At 38.1% G+C, this 19313-nt stretch overlaps 1 protein-coding gene across 21 annotated transcripts; it reads left to right on the top strand.

The window, feature by feature from the left end:
* Positions 1-192: 192 nt before the first annotated feature.
* On the top strand, positions 193-18917 carry LOC143893149 (uncharacterized). 21 transcript variants are annotated; one of them, XR_013234373.1, is made up of 5 exons: positions 193-397; positions 2430-2516; positions 13088-13154; positions 13286-14025; positions 14147-14743. XR_013234373.1 is itself a non-coding variant. In XM_077353653.1 (4 exons), exons 1-3 carry the CDS (start codon positions 346-348, stop codon positions 14449-14451), a joined length of 465 nt encoding a protein of 154 aa, XP_077209768.1. In that variant the 5' UTR covers positions 226-345; the 3' UTR covers positions 14452-14459; positions 17668-18917. The 21 variants fall into 21 exon arrangements, 4 of the variants coding, with proteins under 4 accessions (XP_077209768.1, XP_077209766.1, XP_077209767.1 ...); XR_013234383.1 differs by lacking the exon at positions 2430-2516 and having other exon boundaries at positions 200-397; positions 13286-13318; positions 13483-14025; XR_013234380.1 differs by lacking the exon at positions 13088-13154 and having other exon boundaries at positions 201-397; positions 13286-13318; positions 13483-14025.
* Positions 18918-19313: the final 396 nt, after the last annotated feature.

The raw sequence follows: 19313 nt of genomic DNA, 5'->3' as shown, positions 1-19313 counted from the left end.
ATTTTTCTAAAAAAAAACTATATATTAGCCCATATTATACATTGAAAATCCATGTATAATCTTGGTCTTCAGATAAAAGGTACGAAATTTTCTTGGTGGCAATTTCCTGGAAGGTTCCTGAGGGAACATATCTTATCAAAAGATACTCTTTTGCTTTCCTTTTACTGTCATATATTCGCCCCTTTTTTATACTTTAAACAGCCCCATCTAGTGCATTTATTACTACTCTTTTACACTAGAGGGGGCTGTCCCAAGTAAGAAAAATGGTTGAATATATCTTTTCTCTTTGTATCTACTTTTCCCAAGTTCAGCTCTATATATTGTTTCTCCCTTTGAAGGAACTCAATGTCTTTGGTGGTCTTAATCTTTGCCCTGCATTCAATCTTCCTCTCTTTAGGTATGCTTTTTTTCTATTTCTTCTCTTATATTTAGTAACTCTTTGTTTTAGTAAGTCTACATCAAAGCTCAGTGTATGGTTTGCATCTAGACCGTTAGATCAATAGACTTTTGAGAGTATGATATTGATCTGCGGTTACAAAAACCCCATCCAAGGATTGGGTCAATTGATTGGACACTTGGGTTTGATGGGTCTGTTCAACACTTAATGATTCAGATGATTATACACTGAGTTTTGGTGTATCATTTATGCATGAGACGATCTATGTTTTGACGTTATTTTTATCTAAAAAGGAAAAAAAATTATGGAATTTTTTTCCATGGAAACTGATATTCCATAGGAAAAAATCCAGGGTCTATTGGGTTTGCAGTTTTCCTTGAAAACGGGGAAAAGTTTAGATTCTGGAAAAAAATCCTTGAAAAATGAGTTTGCAAAACACTGGAAACATCATTTTCCATGAAGTTTTGATGGATAATGAAGGGAAAATAAAGTTCTGTAGAAAGAAATATTCCAGGAACTAATGAGGTCAAAAATTTCATATTAAACTCATTTTTCATGGAATATTTTTTCCAAGTTAAACTCTCGCTGCATCTAATTTATCTAAAGTAGAACCAGGGGATTATTACGCTGGCTTCTTACAACTGTGTGTGTCCTAGAAGATTGAGTTCCAGACGCACTTAGGTTTTTATCCTTGTTATTCGGCTGTTAGGGAACAACATGGACACATAGAGTAACCACAGGATGTGTTATCATCTATGCTAACACACGTGCGTACTTAACAGTGACATTTTTTTTTTAAAGCAGTTCTCCATGGCTGATATAGACACCCATGAAATTGTGCATGGCACGCAACTTCAGTTGTCTCATATAAACTGTAAAAGCAAATCAAACAAGAGTGACTCGGTGCAAAAGTGATAAATTTTTTTGGTGTCAATACCCATAGACTTTGTGTTATGTATAAGGCCAAACAAAGTGGGCCTCATCTTTGATGGATCTAGGCCGTCCATATGATAGGCCCCACATTAGATTTCACACATCCCCAAGGGCTTGTGGTAAATTTTGTCGTCATCCCATCACGATAGAAAGTGGGCCCACTTGTTTTGACCCTTTAAAAATCCAAGTGATATATTCGCTCACTATCCGCCTCCCCGGGGAAGAAAAGGGGCCGAACCATACTTTTGAGGCACCCCTTCAAGTCCCTGAAGTGGCACCTCAAAAGTACCTCCCTTGATTTGTTTTTATCCAACAGCAGCCTCTTAAAAGATTGCTTAAGATTGGATTAAATATCAAGGGATACCGTTTTGACGGTACTTGACCGGTCGACCTATAATTTCTTTTATATATATATATATATATATATATATATATATATATATATATATATATATAGATAGATAGATAGATAGATAGATAGATAGATAGATAGATAGATAGATAGAGAGAGAAGAGAAGAGAAGAGAAGGTATCCATGGAGTAAATAACTTATCTACTTCCTACTTAAAATAACAGTTGGGGTCACATTATTTGGGTGATCCAAAGCATTCATTTGATGGGCCCTCACATAGATAGGGTATGCTCAAAACATAGATAGGGTATGTTTTGGATGATCCAAAACATTCATTTGATGGGCCTTTCTAGAATCCATCCCTTTAAGCCATTTTGTGGATATGGTCTGTTGCATCTGAAAGCAGCCACATAGCTCACTTTTCAATATATATATATTGAGAGAGAGAGAGAGAGAAGAGTTTTTGCACACTAGCTCAAAATACTTTGGTGGCCACATTGTTTGGGTGGTGATGAAGATGATGAGATTGTGTGTGTGTGTGTGTGTGAGAGAGAGAGAGAGCTCTTATCGTTATCAGAAGATGGTGATGATAAATAGTCAGTCTCAACTCAACACAGCATTTGTCCCAAACTATTATTTGCATATCTTTTGTTTATGTCATGTATTTTGAAAAAAAAAATATTTTTTTTACTCTTTACCTTCACAATTCGTAAATATTTATTTGTTTATTTGTGTTTAATTATGCAGAAGTAGACTTTGAAAACATTCTCTGGATCTGAATGCATGCGAAAAAATGATCGAGAATGCTCTTAATGTGAGAAAGTTTGAAAGAGGGTAGGTCATTGATCTAAATCAAGTGGTTGTCTATTTAAGTATGGATGCAGCATTAATTGAACGTTATCTCAGAACCATTACAATGATTCACATATTTATGGATTTGATTGGTAAGATTAATGGAACAGGTGATATAGGAAATAAAAAAATCACACCTAATTTAAATAACGTCCATGGAGTTTTGTTTGGAGAAACAGCATGGAAGTTGTTTTGTGCATAAACAAAAACAAGTAAAGATGCATGATGTTATCCGAGATATTTAAAAATGCATAATACTCTTTGAGTGGAAAAGTGACGATGCACAGTGTGATTTAGAAGATACCTCAAAAATAAGAAATACAAATGTTTGACTTGATTTGGGATGTATTTTTAAATAAAAAAAAAAAATGCATGATGTTGTTAGAGATAAAATATATGCCCGTAGGTTTTTAGGGTTTATCCTGCCAAAGCAATAAAGAGCATAAATGAGTTATTCCTCTGAAAGAGTGTTGGATCTAGTTTCAAACTTAGATCTGATCAGTAATCTATCACGGGATGTCATAGAGACAATCATCATGCATTTACTGATCTGATAATTTTCAAAGAATGCATAAAATAATATACCAAACAAAATCCAAAAATTCTCACAAATTCATGATAGAATGTATCATTATCATATTATTTTCCCACGAAATTTCATTATTTTTGGAATCTGTTTAGTAGTTTTCTTCGTTAAAAATCATGCTAAAATTCGAAAATATACCTAATAATTCTGAAAAATTTCGAGAACAGTGTACCTACTTGTGATGAGTTCCTCGCCGATTCCAAAAGCTGAAAAACTCAAAAATCCCGCCTATGTGCGATCGCTTCCGCTTTTCTTCCTCTTGATCTTTTTTTTTTCTTCTTTGCTCCTCACTTTGAATGGAGAGAGAGAGAGAGAGAGAGGGAGGGAGAGGGCTTTTTTCCTCTTCTTCTTCTCCTCATTGAACCATTTATAGCAAAGGAATGGGAGGGTGGTGGCCACCATTGTGGACTTATCCCATGGTAGGTGGCCACCATTGTGGACATATTCCATGGTAGGTGGCTCCATGCATGTTTGAATTTTGACATGTGTGTGGCTCCATGCATATTTTTTTAAAGTCCTTTTGAGTAGGTAAAAGATAACCCAAGTGGGTCCCATATGTGATTAAGTTCCCAATTGTGACTAATCATATGCCTCACTCAAAGTATGATCCGAACCGTTCATTTGATGGGCGACAATGTGATTTAATTTGTGCTCCACTAATCAATCCTATGGGCTGATCCAAACCATCCAATAGATTACCCACGCCCTATAGATCTTCTTCATTAGATGATCCAAACCATCCAATTTATTGATCTATAATAAAAGCAAATTGTATTCCTCAAACCTTCTTCGTAAGATGATCTCAACCGGTCCAAATGGTAGGTCGCAATGTAAATGGGTTGTGCCCCCTTAGATCATTCCTCTATGACGATCCAGACCATCCAATTGATGGGTCCCCTACCTAAGTAGGTTGTGTCCTCCTAAATCATTTTAATGGGCTGATCCGAGTAACTCAACTTGATGATCGCAACAGAATTCGGTTGTTAAGGTAACCTCCCTGAAATCCTGATTGTTCCCTTGATGGGCATTTTTATGCACTGGATCGACATAGGCTCAAAACTCATTTTTTTATCAAAACAATGTGGGCCCCTGGTTGATTCGAATTATGTTCAATGCGGGCCCACCGAACGGGTCCAAATTCTCCCTTGCTCGGATTCTTATGAATAATCTCTCTCAACACTTAACGGAAAAATTTGAAACATGGCGGAAATGATTGGATGGGGTTTCGCCCAAGCATAGCGAACTTGGGTCCGATCAAAATGGGGTGTCTACAGAAAGCATAAACGACAGACACGGGAACGGAAAACACTAGAACCCGACAACGTCACACTAATTTCTTTGTTGATTAAAGCGGGGAAAAATGGGGTGTCTACAGATGCCCCTCTTTGGTAGAGATGACGTAGTCATTGAATATCAAAGTTAAAATGACAGAACCATTTTGCGTAGCTTTAATCGACAAAAGACTCTCTAGACACAACACACCTTATCATAATGCAAGACCTTAGATGAAATCCTAGAATTGAAATGCAATAAAACAAACCCGCTGCGGTGCCGCTGGCAACGAGAGAAATGGGATACCATTTTCAAATGGATTTTCGGAGGGAAAGGAATATCGCTTTTGAACAGCTTCAGAGGAAATGAGACGTCATTTTTAAATGGTCTCAGAGAGAATAATGGATGACTTTTGAAAGATTCTTAATGAAAACACAGCATCATTTTTGAATGGGCTTGGGCAAGATGAAATACCGTATTTATACGGATTCCAAAGAAATGAGACATCATAGTTGTATGATGTTCAAAGGGTATAAGAGACCATAGTTGTATGGACTTGAAGAGAATGAAACATCGTATTTGTACGGATTCCAAGGGAATGAGACATCATAGTTGTATGATGTTCAAAGGGGATAAGAGACCATAGTTGTATGAACTCGAAGAGAATGAAATACCGTATTTGTACGGATTCCAAGGAAATGAGACATCATAGTTGTATGATGTTCAAAGGGGATAAGAGACCATAGTCGTATGGACTCGGAGAGAATGAAATACTGTATTTGTACGGATTCCAAGGGAATGAGACATTATAGTTGTATGATGTTCAAAGAGGATAAGAGAACATAGTTGTATGGACTCGAGAAGTGAGGCACCGTTCACAAACGGGCTCGAAGAATTTAGAGATTTTTCATGAGCTTGAATTTGACGTATGATTGGATTTTTTTTTGAATCGGGGATTGAATTTGATGGATTTTTTTTTTTTTGGGAAATGAGATATCATAGTTGTATGATGTTCAAAAGGGATAAGAGACCATAGTTGTATGGACTTGAAGAGAATGAAATACCGTATTTGTACGGCTTCCAAGGAAATGAGACATCATAGTTGTATGATGTTCAAAGGGGATAAGAGACCATAGTTGTACGGACTCGAAGAGAATGAAATACCGTATTTGTACGGATTCCAAGGAAGCGAAATATCATATTCGTGTGATGTTCAGAGAGAATATCTTTTCTAAATGGATTCAGAGAGATATGATGATTTGAGCTTTGAGAGAAATCAAAATTTCCAATTAACAACTTTAGAAACAAAGGATTTAATAACACCATGCAGCAAAAGAACTTCAGGGCTTAAATATGGGATGCCACTTCATTAGCAACCTGCCCCAGTTTGAGGCATTCTAACCTTTTTTCTATTCATTGACCAGAGATTATTCTTTCAAAGATCTTCGTCATTCGTGACAGTGTCACCTTTTTCCAAATTTCTCAGAACCTGTTAATGAACCTGCCTTCAGAGTGATTGCACCCTACAATAATTCTAAAAATAGAATTCGTAATTTTTTTATTTTTTATTTTTCTTTAAATAGAACTACAGACACTTGTAATAAAAGCACAAAATAAGAAAGATTACTCCAGTAATTTCGTGATGCTTCTGACTTATCAGTATTTTCTTTTGGGTTAGACTAGCCTCTTTTAAAGAACGTTTCTCCATTGGGTGGTACATGGATGAGATTCGCATGTATCTGACATTTATAGCATTTCTTCACAAATGTGTGACAATCTGCTTCTAATGTCGGCCAATAATACCCCAGACGTAGGATCTTCCTTGCCAACATCTTCCCATTCATATGAGACCCACACACCCCTTCATGAATATCTGCGAGAATTTCTTCTGCCTGATCTTCAGTGACACATAAGAGTTGAATTCCATCGAAAGACCGTCGATACAACTCTCCTCCACAAATGACGAAATTAGCTGCCAATCTCTGCAAAGTCCTTATTTCTTTACTCGACGCCTCATTGGGATGCCCCTGGCCTGAGATGTAGTTCTTTATGTCTGTATACCATGGCTTTCCATCGGGACATCTTGCAGCTATTTCTATAGCATCAACATATGCAGGAGCCCATTGCTCTTGAACCGTTATGGGCCTCATCTTCATATTGTGAGGTATGTCAATCATGGAAGCTAACGTTGCTAAGGCATCGGCGAATCTATTCTTCAACCTTGGCAAATAACTGAAAGTGACGCGCTGAAATTGCTTAGCGAGAATATCCAAGTATTCATGATATTGCAATAGCTTTTCTTCTTTGGTTCTCCACTCTCCTTGAGTTTGGCAAATGATTAGCTTCGAATCTCCATATACGTCAACAAAGAAATTAGTGTGTCGTTGTCGGGTTCTAATGTTTTCCGTTCCCGTGTCTGTCCCTTATGCTTTCTGTAGACACCCCATTTTGATCGGACCCAAGTTCGCTATGCTTGGGCGAAACCCCATCCAATCATTTCCGCCATGTTTCACATTTTTTCGTTAAGTGTTGAGAGAGATTATTCATAAGAATCCGAGCAAGGGAGAATTTGGACCCGTTCGGTGGGCCCGCATTGAACATAATTCGAATCAACCAGGGGGCCCACATTGTTTTGATAAAAAAATGAGTTTCGAGCCTATGTCGATCCAGTGCATAAAAATGCCCATCAAGGGAACAATCAGGATTTCAGGGAGGTTACCTTAACAACCGAATTCTGTTGCGATCATCAAGTTGAGTTACTCGGATCAGCCCATTAAAATGATTTAGGAGGACACAACCTACTTAGGTAGGGGACCCATCAATTGGATGGTCTGGATCGTCATAGAGGAATGATCTAAGGGGGCACAACCCATTTACATTGCGACCTACCATTTGGACCGGTTGAGATCATCTTACGAAGAAGGTTTGAGGAATACAATTTACTTTTATTATAGATCAATAAATTGGATGGTTTGGATCATCTAATGAAGAAGATCTATAGGGCGTGGGTAATCTATTGGATGGTTTGGATCAGCCCATAGGATTGATTAGTGGAGCACAAATTAAATCACATTGTCGCCCATCAAATGAACGGTTCGGATCATACTTTGAGTGAGGCATATGATCAGTCACAATTGGGAACTTAGTCACATATGGGACCCACTTGGGTTATCTTTTACCTACTCAAAAGGACTTTAAAAAAATATGCATGGAGCCACACACATGTCAAAATTCAAACATGCATGGAGCCACCTACCATGGAATGTCCATAATGGTGGCCACCTACCATGGGATAAGTCCACAATGGTGGCCACCACCCTCCCATTCCTTTGCTATAAATGGTTCAATGAGGAGAAGAAGAAGAAGAGGAAAAAAGCCTATGTTTTAAGGAAAATAAAACAAATTATCTAAATGCAAGTTATCCCTTAGACTAATGCAGGTTAGCCTACATCCTAGTTTACTAGGCTTGTCATAGGGAAAGAGTGAGTGACTAGTGTAACTAGACCTATGGCACGGTTGCTATACATAGCAAGCGTCCGTGATGAGGCTGGACTCCTGACTCTAGGACTCTCTAAACCTAAGACTCCTTAAAACATAGGACACGACATGATACCAGTGTTCTTAAATTGGGCTCTAATGGTTCTTATGACGGAAACCGTAATCCAACGGTTCCGAGAGACACGAGATGAATCGATTTCAGTTCTTGGAGTTAATGAATTTCAGATTTTGAGGATTTTCAGTTTTTGGACATTTAAGGAATACCAACGGTTCTAGAGTTCGCCAATTTCGGCCGAGAATGGCATCCAAGGGAGGGAATCGTGCTCTCTTTCCTTGTACAATTTAGTACTTAGGTTATAGCATCTTATTGCCTGGCAAATCTCAAGATTTCCGTGGACAGTAACCTTGGAGCCAACAACATGCTATAGCTTAAATATCTAAATTGTCAAAGATCGGTTGCAATTGAGATACGATTATGGATGCACTGGCCATTTTTCCAGGGAAATCTAAAGAACCTAAAATTTATGTTTCAATGGATTAAGGAGTGAACATGTGACAGAATTTAAGGTTCTTTGGAAATTTTCACAATGATTTTTTAATTAATTTCGAATTTTCAATGGATTTTATCAATTTTAAGCATATGAGTGATTTTACAAGTGAAACTGTTGCAAACAAATTCGAAATGAGTTGAAACTTCTACAGAAGCAAGATATGATGAGATGTAGCTTACTGGAAGATTTTTACAGATTTTTACATTAAACTAATATTTAATTTGGATTTAACAATTAATTGACCAGATTGCAAAAATAACACAGAAACTACTAGAAATAGAAATCTAAATTCCATGAAATTTCTACAGTAGTAAGATATAAGTGAAAATAGCATGATGTGAGATTTCCATGAAATTAGAAAACTATTTACTATCAGTTTCGGATTTTTTAATTTTCAGACCAGATTATGAATTAACACTACAGCTCATATGAAATAAGATCCAAATCACTTGAAAATTTTACAGAAGTAAGAAATATAGAATTTAAGACTACTGTAAAAATTTGGAGAATTTTATCTGTGATTTGACGTCAGTAACAATTCTCCCAAAATCTGATAATTTTCAAAGAATGCATAAAATAATATACCAAACAAAATCCAAAAATTCTCATAAATTCATGGTAGAATGTATCATTATCATATTATTTTCCCACGAAATTTCATTATTTTTGGAATCTGTTTAGTATATCTTTTAGTTTTCTTCGTTAAAAATCATGCAAAAATCCAAAAATATACCTAATAATTCTGAAAAATTCCGAGAACAGTGTACCTACTTGTGATGAGTTCCTCGCCGAATCCAAAAGCCGAAAAACTCGAAAATCCTGCCTATGTGCGATCGCTTCCGCTTTTCTTCCTCTTGATCTTTTTTTTTTCTTCTTTGCTCTCCTCATTTTGAATGGGGAGAGAGAGAGAGAGAGAGAGAGAGAGAGGGGGCTTTTTTCCTCTTCTTCTTCTTCTCCTCATTGAACCATTTATAGCAAAGGAATGGGAGGGTGGTGGCCACCATTGTGGACTTATCCCATGGTAGGTGGCCACCATTGTGGACATATTCCATGGTAGGTGGCTCCATGCATGTTTGAATTTTGACATGTGTTTGGCTCCATGCATATTTTTTTAAAGTCCTTTTGAGTAGGTAAAAGATAACCCAAGTGGGTCCCATATGTGACTAAGTTCCCAATTGTGACTAATCATATGCCTCACTCAAAGTATGATCCGAACCGTTCATTTGATGGGCGACAATGTGATTTAATTTGTGCTCCACTAATCAATCATATGGGCTGATCCAAACCATCCAATAGATTACCCACGCCCTATAGATCTTCTTCATTAGATGATCCAAACCATCCAATTTATTGATCTATAATAAAAGCAAATTGTATTCCTCAAACCTTCTTCGTAAGATGATCTCAACCGGTCCAAATGGTAGGTCGCAATGTAAATGGGTTGTGCCCCCTTAGATCATTCCTCTATGACGATCCAGACCATCCAATTGATGGGTCCCCTACCTAAGTAGGTTGTGTCCTCCTAAATCATTTTAATGGGCTGATCCGAGTAACTCAACTTGATGATCGCAACAGAATTCGGTTGTTAAGGTAACCTCCCTGAAATCGTAATTGTTCCCTTGATGGGCATTTTTATGCACTGGATCGACATAGGCTCGAAACTCATTTTTTTATCAAAACAATGTGGGCCCCCTGGTTGATTCGAATTATGTTCAATGCGGGCCCACCGAACGGGTCCAAATTCTCCCTTGCTCGGATTCTTATGAATAATCTCTCTCAACACTTAACGGAAAAATGCGAAACATGGCGGAAATGATTGGATGGGGTTTCGCCCAAGCATAGCGAACTTGGGTCCGATCAAAATGGGGTGTCTACAGAAAGCATAAGGGACAGACACGGGAACGGAAAACACTAGAACCCGACAACGACACATTAATTTCTTTGTTGATTAAAGCGGGGAAAAATGGGGTGTCTACAGATGCCCCTCTTTGGTAGAGATGACGTAGTCATTGAATACCAAAGTTAAAATGACAGAACCATTTTGCGTAGCTTTAATCGACAAAAGACTCTCTAGACACAACACACCTTATCATAATGCAAGACCTTAGATGAAATCCTAGAATTGAAATGCAATAAAACAAACCCGCTGCGGTGCCGCTGGCAACGAGAGAAATGGGATACCATTTTCAAATGGATTTTCGGAGGGAAATGAATATCGCTTTTGAACAGCTTCAGAGGAAATGAGACGTCATTTTCAAATGGTCTCAGAGAGAATAATGGATGACTTTTGAAAGATTCTTAATGAAAACACAGCATCATTTTTGAATGGGCTTGGGCAAGATGAAATACCGTATTTATACGGATTCCAAGGAAATGAGACATCATAGTTGTATGATGTTCAAAGGGTATAAGAGACCATAGTTGTATGGACTTGAAGAGAATGAAACATCGTATTTGTACGGATTCCAAGGGAATGAGACACCATAGTTATATGATGTTCAAAGGGGATAAGAGACCATAGTTGTATGGACTCGAAGAGAATGAAATACCGTATTTGTACGGATTCCAAGGAAATGAGACATCATAGTTGTATGATGTTCAAAGGGGATAAGAGACCATAGTCGTATAGACTCGGAGAGAATGAAATACCGTATTTGTACGGATTCCAAGGGAATGAGACATCATAGTTGTATGATGTTCAAAGAGGATAAGAGAACATAGTTGTATGGACTCGAGAAGTGAGGCACCGTTCACAAACGGGCTCGAAGAATTTAGAGATTTTTCATGAGCTTGAATTTGACGTAGGATTGGATTTTTTTTTGAATCGGGGATTGAATTTGATGAATTTTTTGTTTTTTTGGGAAATGAGACATCATAGTTGTATGATGTTCAAAAGGGATAAGAGACCATAGTTGTATGGACTCGAAGAGAATGAAATACCGTATTTGTACGGCTTCCAAGGAAATGAGACATCATAGTTGTATGATGTTCAAAGGGGATAAGAGACCATAGTTGTACGGACTCGAAGAGAATGAAATACCGTATTTGTACGAATTCCAAAGAAGCGAAATATCATATTCGTGTGATGTTCAGAGAGAATATCTTTTTCAAATGGATTCAGAGAGATATGATGATTTGAGCTTTGAGAGAAATCAAAATTTCCAATTAACAACTTTAGAAGCAAAGGATTTAATAACACCATGCAGCAAAAGAACTTCAGGGCTTAAATATGGGATGCCACTTCATTAGCAACCTGCCCCAGTTTGAGGCATTCTAACCTTCTTCTATTCATTGACCAGAGATTATTCTTTCAAAGATCTTCGTCATTCGTGACAGTGTCACCTTTTTCCAAGTTTCTCAGAACCTGTTAATGAACCTGCCTTCAGAGTGATTGCACCCTACAACAATTCTAAAAATAGAGTTCATAATTTTTTATTTTTATTTTTATTTTATTTTTCTTTAAATAGAACTACAGACACTTGTAATAAAAGCACAAAATAAGAAAGATTACTCCAGTAATTTCGTGATGCTTCTGACTTATCAGTATTTTCTTTTGGGTTAGACTAGCCTCTTTTAAAGAACGTTTCTCCATTGATAAACATCTTCACTTATTTTTAATACAGTGATACCTCATATATCTTTCTATCAACTTTCAGATTGCTTCGAAATTAATGCCCCTAGTTTCGAGAATCATTGTGTATTAGCTTCGCCCGACCTACCGCGAGTTCAGAGACCGATGTAATTCTTTTGGCGTGAATCCAATCTTACCACGACCAACTCTTCCTTTTTTGGATTTTCAACTTGGTGGACCGCTCGGCCTTAACTTTTGCCTGAATCGCCTTTTCAGGTTTTCGACTCAGCAGGCCACCCCCTTAACTTTTGCCTAAGCCGCCCTTTCAGGTTTTCAACTTAGCAGGGGAATGATCCTAAATTTTGCTTAGATCCCCTTTTCAGGTTTTTCAATCTAGCGGATCTTCAAGCTCCATTTCTTTTCTTTTTCTTTTATCTTTTTTTTTTCTTTTACTTGAACACCAAAAGGACTTTATAGGTGAGGTAGGGCTTTTCAAAGAATGGCTTAAGGTTTTGCAAGGGTCTCGACCGAACCTGTGAACAGGTTGCCTACGTATCCCAGTGTAGGGATCAGGTCATGCGTAGTTCAGGGCGAATGCCCCTAGTATATTGGGATTTGAAGGAAAATTTTATTTATGCTCAAAAGCGTTTGCAAAAGGTTATAAATTTTTTGATTTATGGTTATGAATTTGGGATTTATTCGGCCAAAGGACGGCCTTCTGGTGTTCAAGCATAGAACCTCTTGAGTTGATCAAGATTTGTTGGTTCCGGTAATATTTCTCCATTTAAATTACGGAGCTTGACGGCTTTTCCGGGTAAGATTTGGTCCACAATGTATGGTCCTGACCAATTTGGTTTGAACTTGCCCCTTAGGTCAAACATTGGTGCTCGATTCTCTTTCAGAACAAGATTGCCTTCTTCTAGATCTCTGATTTTAACCTTTTTATTAAAAGCCCGGGCTATTCTGCGCTGGTAGCCCTGTACATGGTAAAGCGCTTTTAATCTCTTCTCATCTAGCACGTTCAGCTCTTTATATCTGGCATCTGCCCATTCATTTTCTGGCAACTTGACTTCAGTCAATACTCGGAGCGAAGGTACACGGATCTCAACAGGTAGCACTGCTTCCATCCCGTAAACAAGAGAGTAAGGGGTTGCCCCAGTTGAAGCCCTAATTGATGTTCTGTAAGCCCACAAGGCGTATGGTAACTTATTCGATCAATCTTTATAAGTTTCTGACATTTTGCTAATGATAGTCTTGACATTTTTGTTTGCAGCTTCTACCGCTCCATTTGTCTGCGGACGATAAGGCGAGGATTTATGATGCTTAATCTTGAACTCTTCGCAAAGAGAGATTACTTCCTTCTTAAAATGAGATCCATTATCTGAGATAAGTTCATGGGGAATTCCATATTTGCAAATTATGTTGGTGCGTATGAATTTAGCAACTGATGAGGATGTAAGCTTTGCATAGGAAGCGGCCTCAACCCACTTGGTGAAGTAATCAATAGCAACGAGTATGGACTCGTGACCATTAGACGACTTGGGAGAAATCTTGCTAATGATGTCAATTCCCCATACCGAAAACGGCCAAGGAGAGGTAAGAGAATGCAATTCGGTGGGTGGTACATGGATGAGATTCGCATGTATCTGACATTTATAGCATTTCTTCACAAATGTGTGACAATCTGCTTCTAATGTCGGCCAATAATACCCCAGACGTAGGATCTTCCTTGCCAACATCTTCCCATTCATATGAGGCCCACACACCCCTTCATGAATATCTGCGAGGAGTTACAGCCACAGCCACGCCAAAATGTTGGTAAACAGGAGTCGTACAATCAGAAACAACATATAAAAGTACAAAAGGAATTGAGGTAAAAAAGCCCAATAACTTATTTTGAATCAGATAGCGATGATGACAAGGAGATACAGACACGGCAAGTTACTGGCAGTAAAGGCTTTCGAGGTGGCATGTCTCGTAGAGCAAGAAATTCTTCATCAGCGACTCAAACAGGTAGCTTTTCAAGGTTTCCTGGTGTTTCTGAACTGCCAATTACTATTGATTTTAGTGTGGGAAGCAAAACCTCTCTTAACAAATTCATTTTCCAACCCTCTAACCCAGACTGTAATCTCAGGAAATAGAGCGAATTTGGCACCGACTTCATCAGTTGCACAACCATCTAAGCCTCTACGCCAGACTGAAATTTCAATACGGAAAGAGACTGTTAAGTCAGCTGAACCCAGTTCAGCAGTCGAGCACCCAACATTGCCTAAGCCAAAGACTCTGATATCAGGAACCAATGAAAGTCCAAAGTCATCAGTTGGGGTTTCAACATCGAGTGAGAACTCAGTCAAAAGTTCCAGCCATGTTCACCCGAAGCTTCCCGACTATGACACCCTTGCTTCCCACTTTGAGTCACTCCGATCAAATCGACGCTAGTTCTTGCTGTGAGTACTACTTTCTTGAGACTTGCTTATTCTTTTAGGGCGTATTATAATAATCAGATGATTGATCTGAGAATTGAAAACCATATGTTAATATGTACAATAGTCCGCAGAATTTTAAGTTTACGCTATTGAATTGATACCCGTAACTTCTTCATATGTGTACAAATGTTTGAAACATGCTGTAACAATCAGATATTTGATTGGAAATTTGGAGCCACACTGAGAGTTTTGAGTTGGTTTAGTGATTATGTCCCTTATTAATACACCAGATTATATTTCTTTTCCATCATTAATCTCATCTTCATTTATTGCATTTTACTCAAATCATGATTACCATCTAACTTTTTCCTTTTCCTTTGTTACTAAGTCCGTGTTTGTTTTGGATTAATCGATTTTGAGTCCAAACTGATTATTGGACCCAAAATTACTCGTAACTTTGAGTCCAATAATCAGTTTTGGACTCAAAATTGATTCTCAAAATCCAAAACAAACAGGGCGAAAATGTATCTGCCTAATACAGTAGCTGTTCGAGTTGGCATCATTTCTTATTAGAAGATAGATTAGATTGTGTGAACTGCAAGTTTAATTACTTAATATATCATTATCTATAGACTTTACGTATACTTCTCTAACTATTGGTGCATCATGTCATGAAGCAGGGCAGTCACTGTCCTGTGTTATCTGGTGCGGACATTTTTCAACCCAAAAGGCATGGCGCGGTAACAATGGGTTCCTCACTGAGTGATGAAGTCTTGAATTTGTCCTCTAGGCTATTTGGACGTAACACCTGTCATCACAGACAAAAGCACCTTATTAATTAGGGATTTGGTAGGCAATTTTGAGGAAAGCCATTTTGCGGCTGACTTTTGCACGAGAGAACAGCCATCAAGCTCACTTTTCAGCATATTTTGTCTTGTTCATTTCATTCATCTGAGGTGGTGGTTCCCTCATGCAAAAGTCAGCCATGAAATGACTTTCCGCAAAATCGCCTAGTAAATCCCTATTAATTAATAGAAAATGTATTTTAAGATTGTTATTTCTTAATTATTTTCAAACTTTCTCAGAAGTTTACGATTCTCAATATGATCATCATAAAGTTGATGATTTTCACGAAAACCTAATACCTGTCAGTTTTTTTTCTTTTTTGTCTCTTTTTTTTCTAATTTTTTTTCTTTATGATCATCATAAAGTTAATGATTTGGATCTTCTTATGAAGTGGGCTCCACTGTACTTACTGAATAGGGATTTTGGTAGGCGATTTTGCGGAAAGCCAGTTTTGGGATGGCTTATGCATGTAAGAACAGCCACACAGGTTGACTTTGTCACAGCCAAGGTTTTAAATTTCAATTTCGGTACCAATTTCAGACCCCACCGAAATCCGAAATTTGGTACTTTAGTTTGAAATTGCAAACCAAATTTTGGCCGACATTTTGTAACAATATTTTTTTTTATTAAAAAAACACTTTCTTGAAAATTCAGACCGAAAACCGAAATCCGAAATTTCGGACTTCGGCCGAAATTTAAAACCATGGTCACAACTTATGTCTTAAACATTTAGGGCCCGTTTGGATGCCGAGAAGATTTTGATTTGGAATTCTCACATTTGCAGCCCTTTTTGCGCTGACATTTGGATCCCGATCAAATCCTTGAATTTCCAATTCAGCGATTGACAGTGAAAAAAACGGATTTCCAAATAAGCTGTGGAAATAAAAAATTAGAAATCCACAGATCTTGCAGTTTCCTTCACCCTCTTGGCTCCTCAACCTCTCCCATGCAGCAGGAATTACCCCATTCCCTCTCTGTCTACCCCAACATGAGCTGGCACCTATTCATTTTGTACTGAAAACTCAATTCCAAATCCGAATACAAAGTCTGAGGTATCCAAACGGGCCCTTAGGATACCTCATGCATTTGTATTTTGATTTGGATTTGAGTTTTGGATACAAAATACATCCATCATCTTCATGAACATGTTTTAAGAGAGGGAGGGAGGGAGGGATGTCTCGCTGCTGCCGGAGCAACGTCGAGGAGCAGCGACGCTGAAGGAAGTTGCCACAAATATTGATTTCCAAATAAAGTCTCACATAACATTTTTTTGAAAATCGGAATTTTTTGCACTGTCGTAGCTGATTTGGAAATTTTTAGGATCTAATCCAGTTCAAAATGTCAACTAAATCCAAATCTAAATCTTGTGGGTATCCAAACGTGGCCTTAATTCATTTGGGGTGGCTGTTCTATCATGCAAAAGCCTGCCTGCCAAATGGCTTTCCATGAAATTGCCTAGCAAATCTCGTAAATAGAAAACATGGGCACCATGCCCACACCCCACATTATATATCAGATTACTACATTTATGTAAACTGGATATAACAAATTAGGAAGAATTTATACACTGCAGAGATTAGCGATTCACAAATAGACACTGGCAGAAATTTAATTTCTGCATATGTTTTTTTTACCGAGAACGAGTCCAAGCCAAGTTCCATACAAGCTCTACACAAGGTCACACGACCAGTTTTATTTTCTCATCTCCAAAAACTCCTCTTGTGCTCCTCCTCCTCTATTTATAGAGAAAGTGAAGGTTCTAGAAGAAGCCAGCCCTTTGACAGCTGGAAAAACTGAGGTGGTTTAAGTTGGTTGCAACAACCTCCCCTTGTCAGCTACCAACTGTCTTGTGCAGTTACAAGCCCAACCAACCACTCCTTTGTACATGCACTCTCCCTGGCCAACTTTTCTAACTCCCACATCTCCTACACCCATAATTTTACAGCATACACCATTACACATTTACTAAAACCCTTACATGCTTTATTCATGGAAAACAAAGAGCTGCCCTACTAAATGTTGACCAACAATTCCTCGGCTGAAATCCGATCTACATCATAGATACCCCACATTATATATCAGATTACCGTAGATATGTATAGCTATTAATTGCGATTTTAGATTTATTTTCGGTGACTTTTTCCTTACCCAAAAAAACCATGGGCTGGGCTTAGGAATCTCGGGTTTTGTTGAATTAACAAATTTTAGGGATGTCAATAACCAACGCTTACTTTGGCTTGTTAGTTTTATCTATTTTTTATATTTATCTTTTAGTTTTTTTTTTTTTATCCTTTATTCTGATTGGTTGTAGAGTCCTGGTTGTGTTGAAACTTGAGAATATTGTAGATCTTTATATGCTCTCATCTCTTAATAAAAAAAACAGAGAAGATTTCAACCAAATTTCGTGCTATTGTATGAGGGACTGGAAGAGACTGTTAACAATCTGACGGAGATGTTTTCCAAGGTTATGGAAATTCAAAACCACAAATCCGTTGAGGATGAGGTTTCCCGTGGCAAGGCTACCTCTCCCAATATGGAATTAGTGAAAACGACGCATCAAGGTCTGGAGCAACGGGTGGATCTGTCCAAACAAGATTCACGAGACTCGAGTTTCCTCTCTTTGATGGTTTAGAAGATCCTACGGGATGGATATATCGCGCAGAACAATTTTTTCGCTTCCATCAAACTGCAGAAAACATTAAGGTACCTCTTTCATCGTTTCATCTGGAGAGTGAAGCGCTACAAAGGTTCCAATGGTACGAGAAGGTTCACAAAAATATGGAGTGGACGGACTTGAAGATAGCCTTATGTGTTCGATTTGGGCCTACTAAGTTTGAAGATTTCGACTCAGCCCTTAGTAAGCTGCGACAGACAAGTATGGTTAGAGAATATCAGAAAGAGTTCGAAAAATTATCAAATATGGTGGAAGGATGGACTGAGAAGGCCCTAATTGGGACTTTTGTGGGAGGTCTCAAGGATGAGTTGGTAGGAGAAGTTCAAGTCTTCCGTCCGAAGACATTGAATGATGCTATTGGGTTGGCACGGATGATGAAAGAGAAAATCTAGCTACAATGAATGAGCATGAGTACCCAACATCAGATCCGAAGGATCCTCGAAGGCTTACAATAGGCGAGATGAAGGAGAGACATTCTAAAGGGTTGTGCTACAACTGTGACGAGCGATTTGTTCTTGGTCACAAATGCAAGCTTCCTCAATTTCAGTTAATTCAAGTTCTTGACAGTGATAAGGAAGAAGAAGACGAAGAAAATCAACAGCCTTGAGGACAACACAATTTTCAAGGGGAAGGGAATGTTGAATCCCCAAATTTTAGGGATGTCAATAACCAACGCTTACGTTGGCTTGTTAGTTTTATCTATCTTTTATATTTATCTTTTAGTTTTCTTAATTTTATCCTTTAGTTTTCTTTTATTTATCATTTATTCTGATTGGCTGTAGAGTCCTGGTTGTGTTGAAACTTGGGAATATTGTAGATCTTTATATGCTCTCATCTCCTAATAAAAAAGGTAGAGAAGATTTCAACCAAACTTTGTGCTATTGTACGAGGGACTGGTTTCCCAAACGAACCATTATTTCATCTTCTTCTTGTCTATTTCTGGGTACCTATTAGGTTTTTTTTAAAATAAACCGACCGAACCCGACCTAAGATTTCTTCTAGCGTGGGGTAGGCTTCTAGAAAACCCGGCCCGCCAGAACCGAGATGCAATCTAATTAGTACTATTGGTGGCTTTAATCAGTTTTTGGAAAGTTACTTGTTAGTTTATGCATGAATTACTTGAAGAGTTTTAAGGAACTACTAGCTTTCAAGTGTCTAAACAAATCCCAAAGGATCCCAATCATTTGCTCGTCAGCATGACCGATATTGTTCTGATTATAAGCATCAAGAAGACTTAGATCAACAGCTGTTAATTAATGGAATTCATCGAGAATGTGAAAAACCCGACCTGACCCGACTCGACCTAGCCCGAGAAACTATCTCGAGTAGGGTATGGTTTATTCTCAGGTGGGGAG

This window comes from Tasmannia lanceolata, unplaced genomic scaffold (assembly GCF_043159265.1).
Source record: "Tasmannia lanceolata isolate RefF3 unplaced genomic scaffold, GAP_Taslan_0.1 ptg000015l, whole genome shotgun sequence".
NCBI classification, from domain to species: domain Eukaryota; kingdom Viridiplantae; phylum Streptophyta; class Magnoliopsida; order Canellales; family Winteraceae; genus Tasmannia; species Tasmannia lanceolata.
This window is presented reverse-complemented; position numbering and strand designations above follow the sequence as displayed.

Bases quoted from the DNA above. Each gene is read 5' to 3' on its own strand.
- LOC143893149 (XM_077353653.1), top strand. From the start codon at position 346: ATGTCTTTGGTGGTCTTAATCTTTGCCCTGCATTCAATCTTCCTCTCT. The intron at 398-13,917 runs GTATGCTTTTTT...ATTTTGAATCAG, and splicing joins TTCAATCTTCCTCTCTTTAG to ATAGCGATGATGACAAGGAG. The intron at 14,026-14,146 runs GTAGCTTTTCAA...CTGTAATCTCAG, and splicing joins TTCATCAGCGACTCAAACAG to GAAATAGAGCGAATTTGGCA.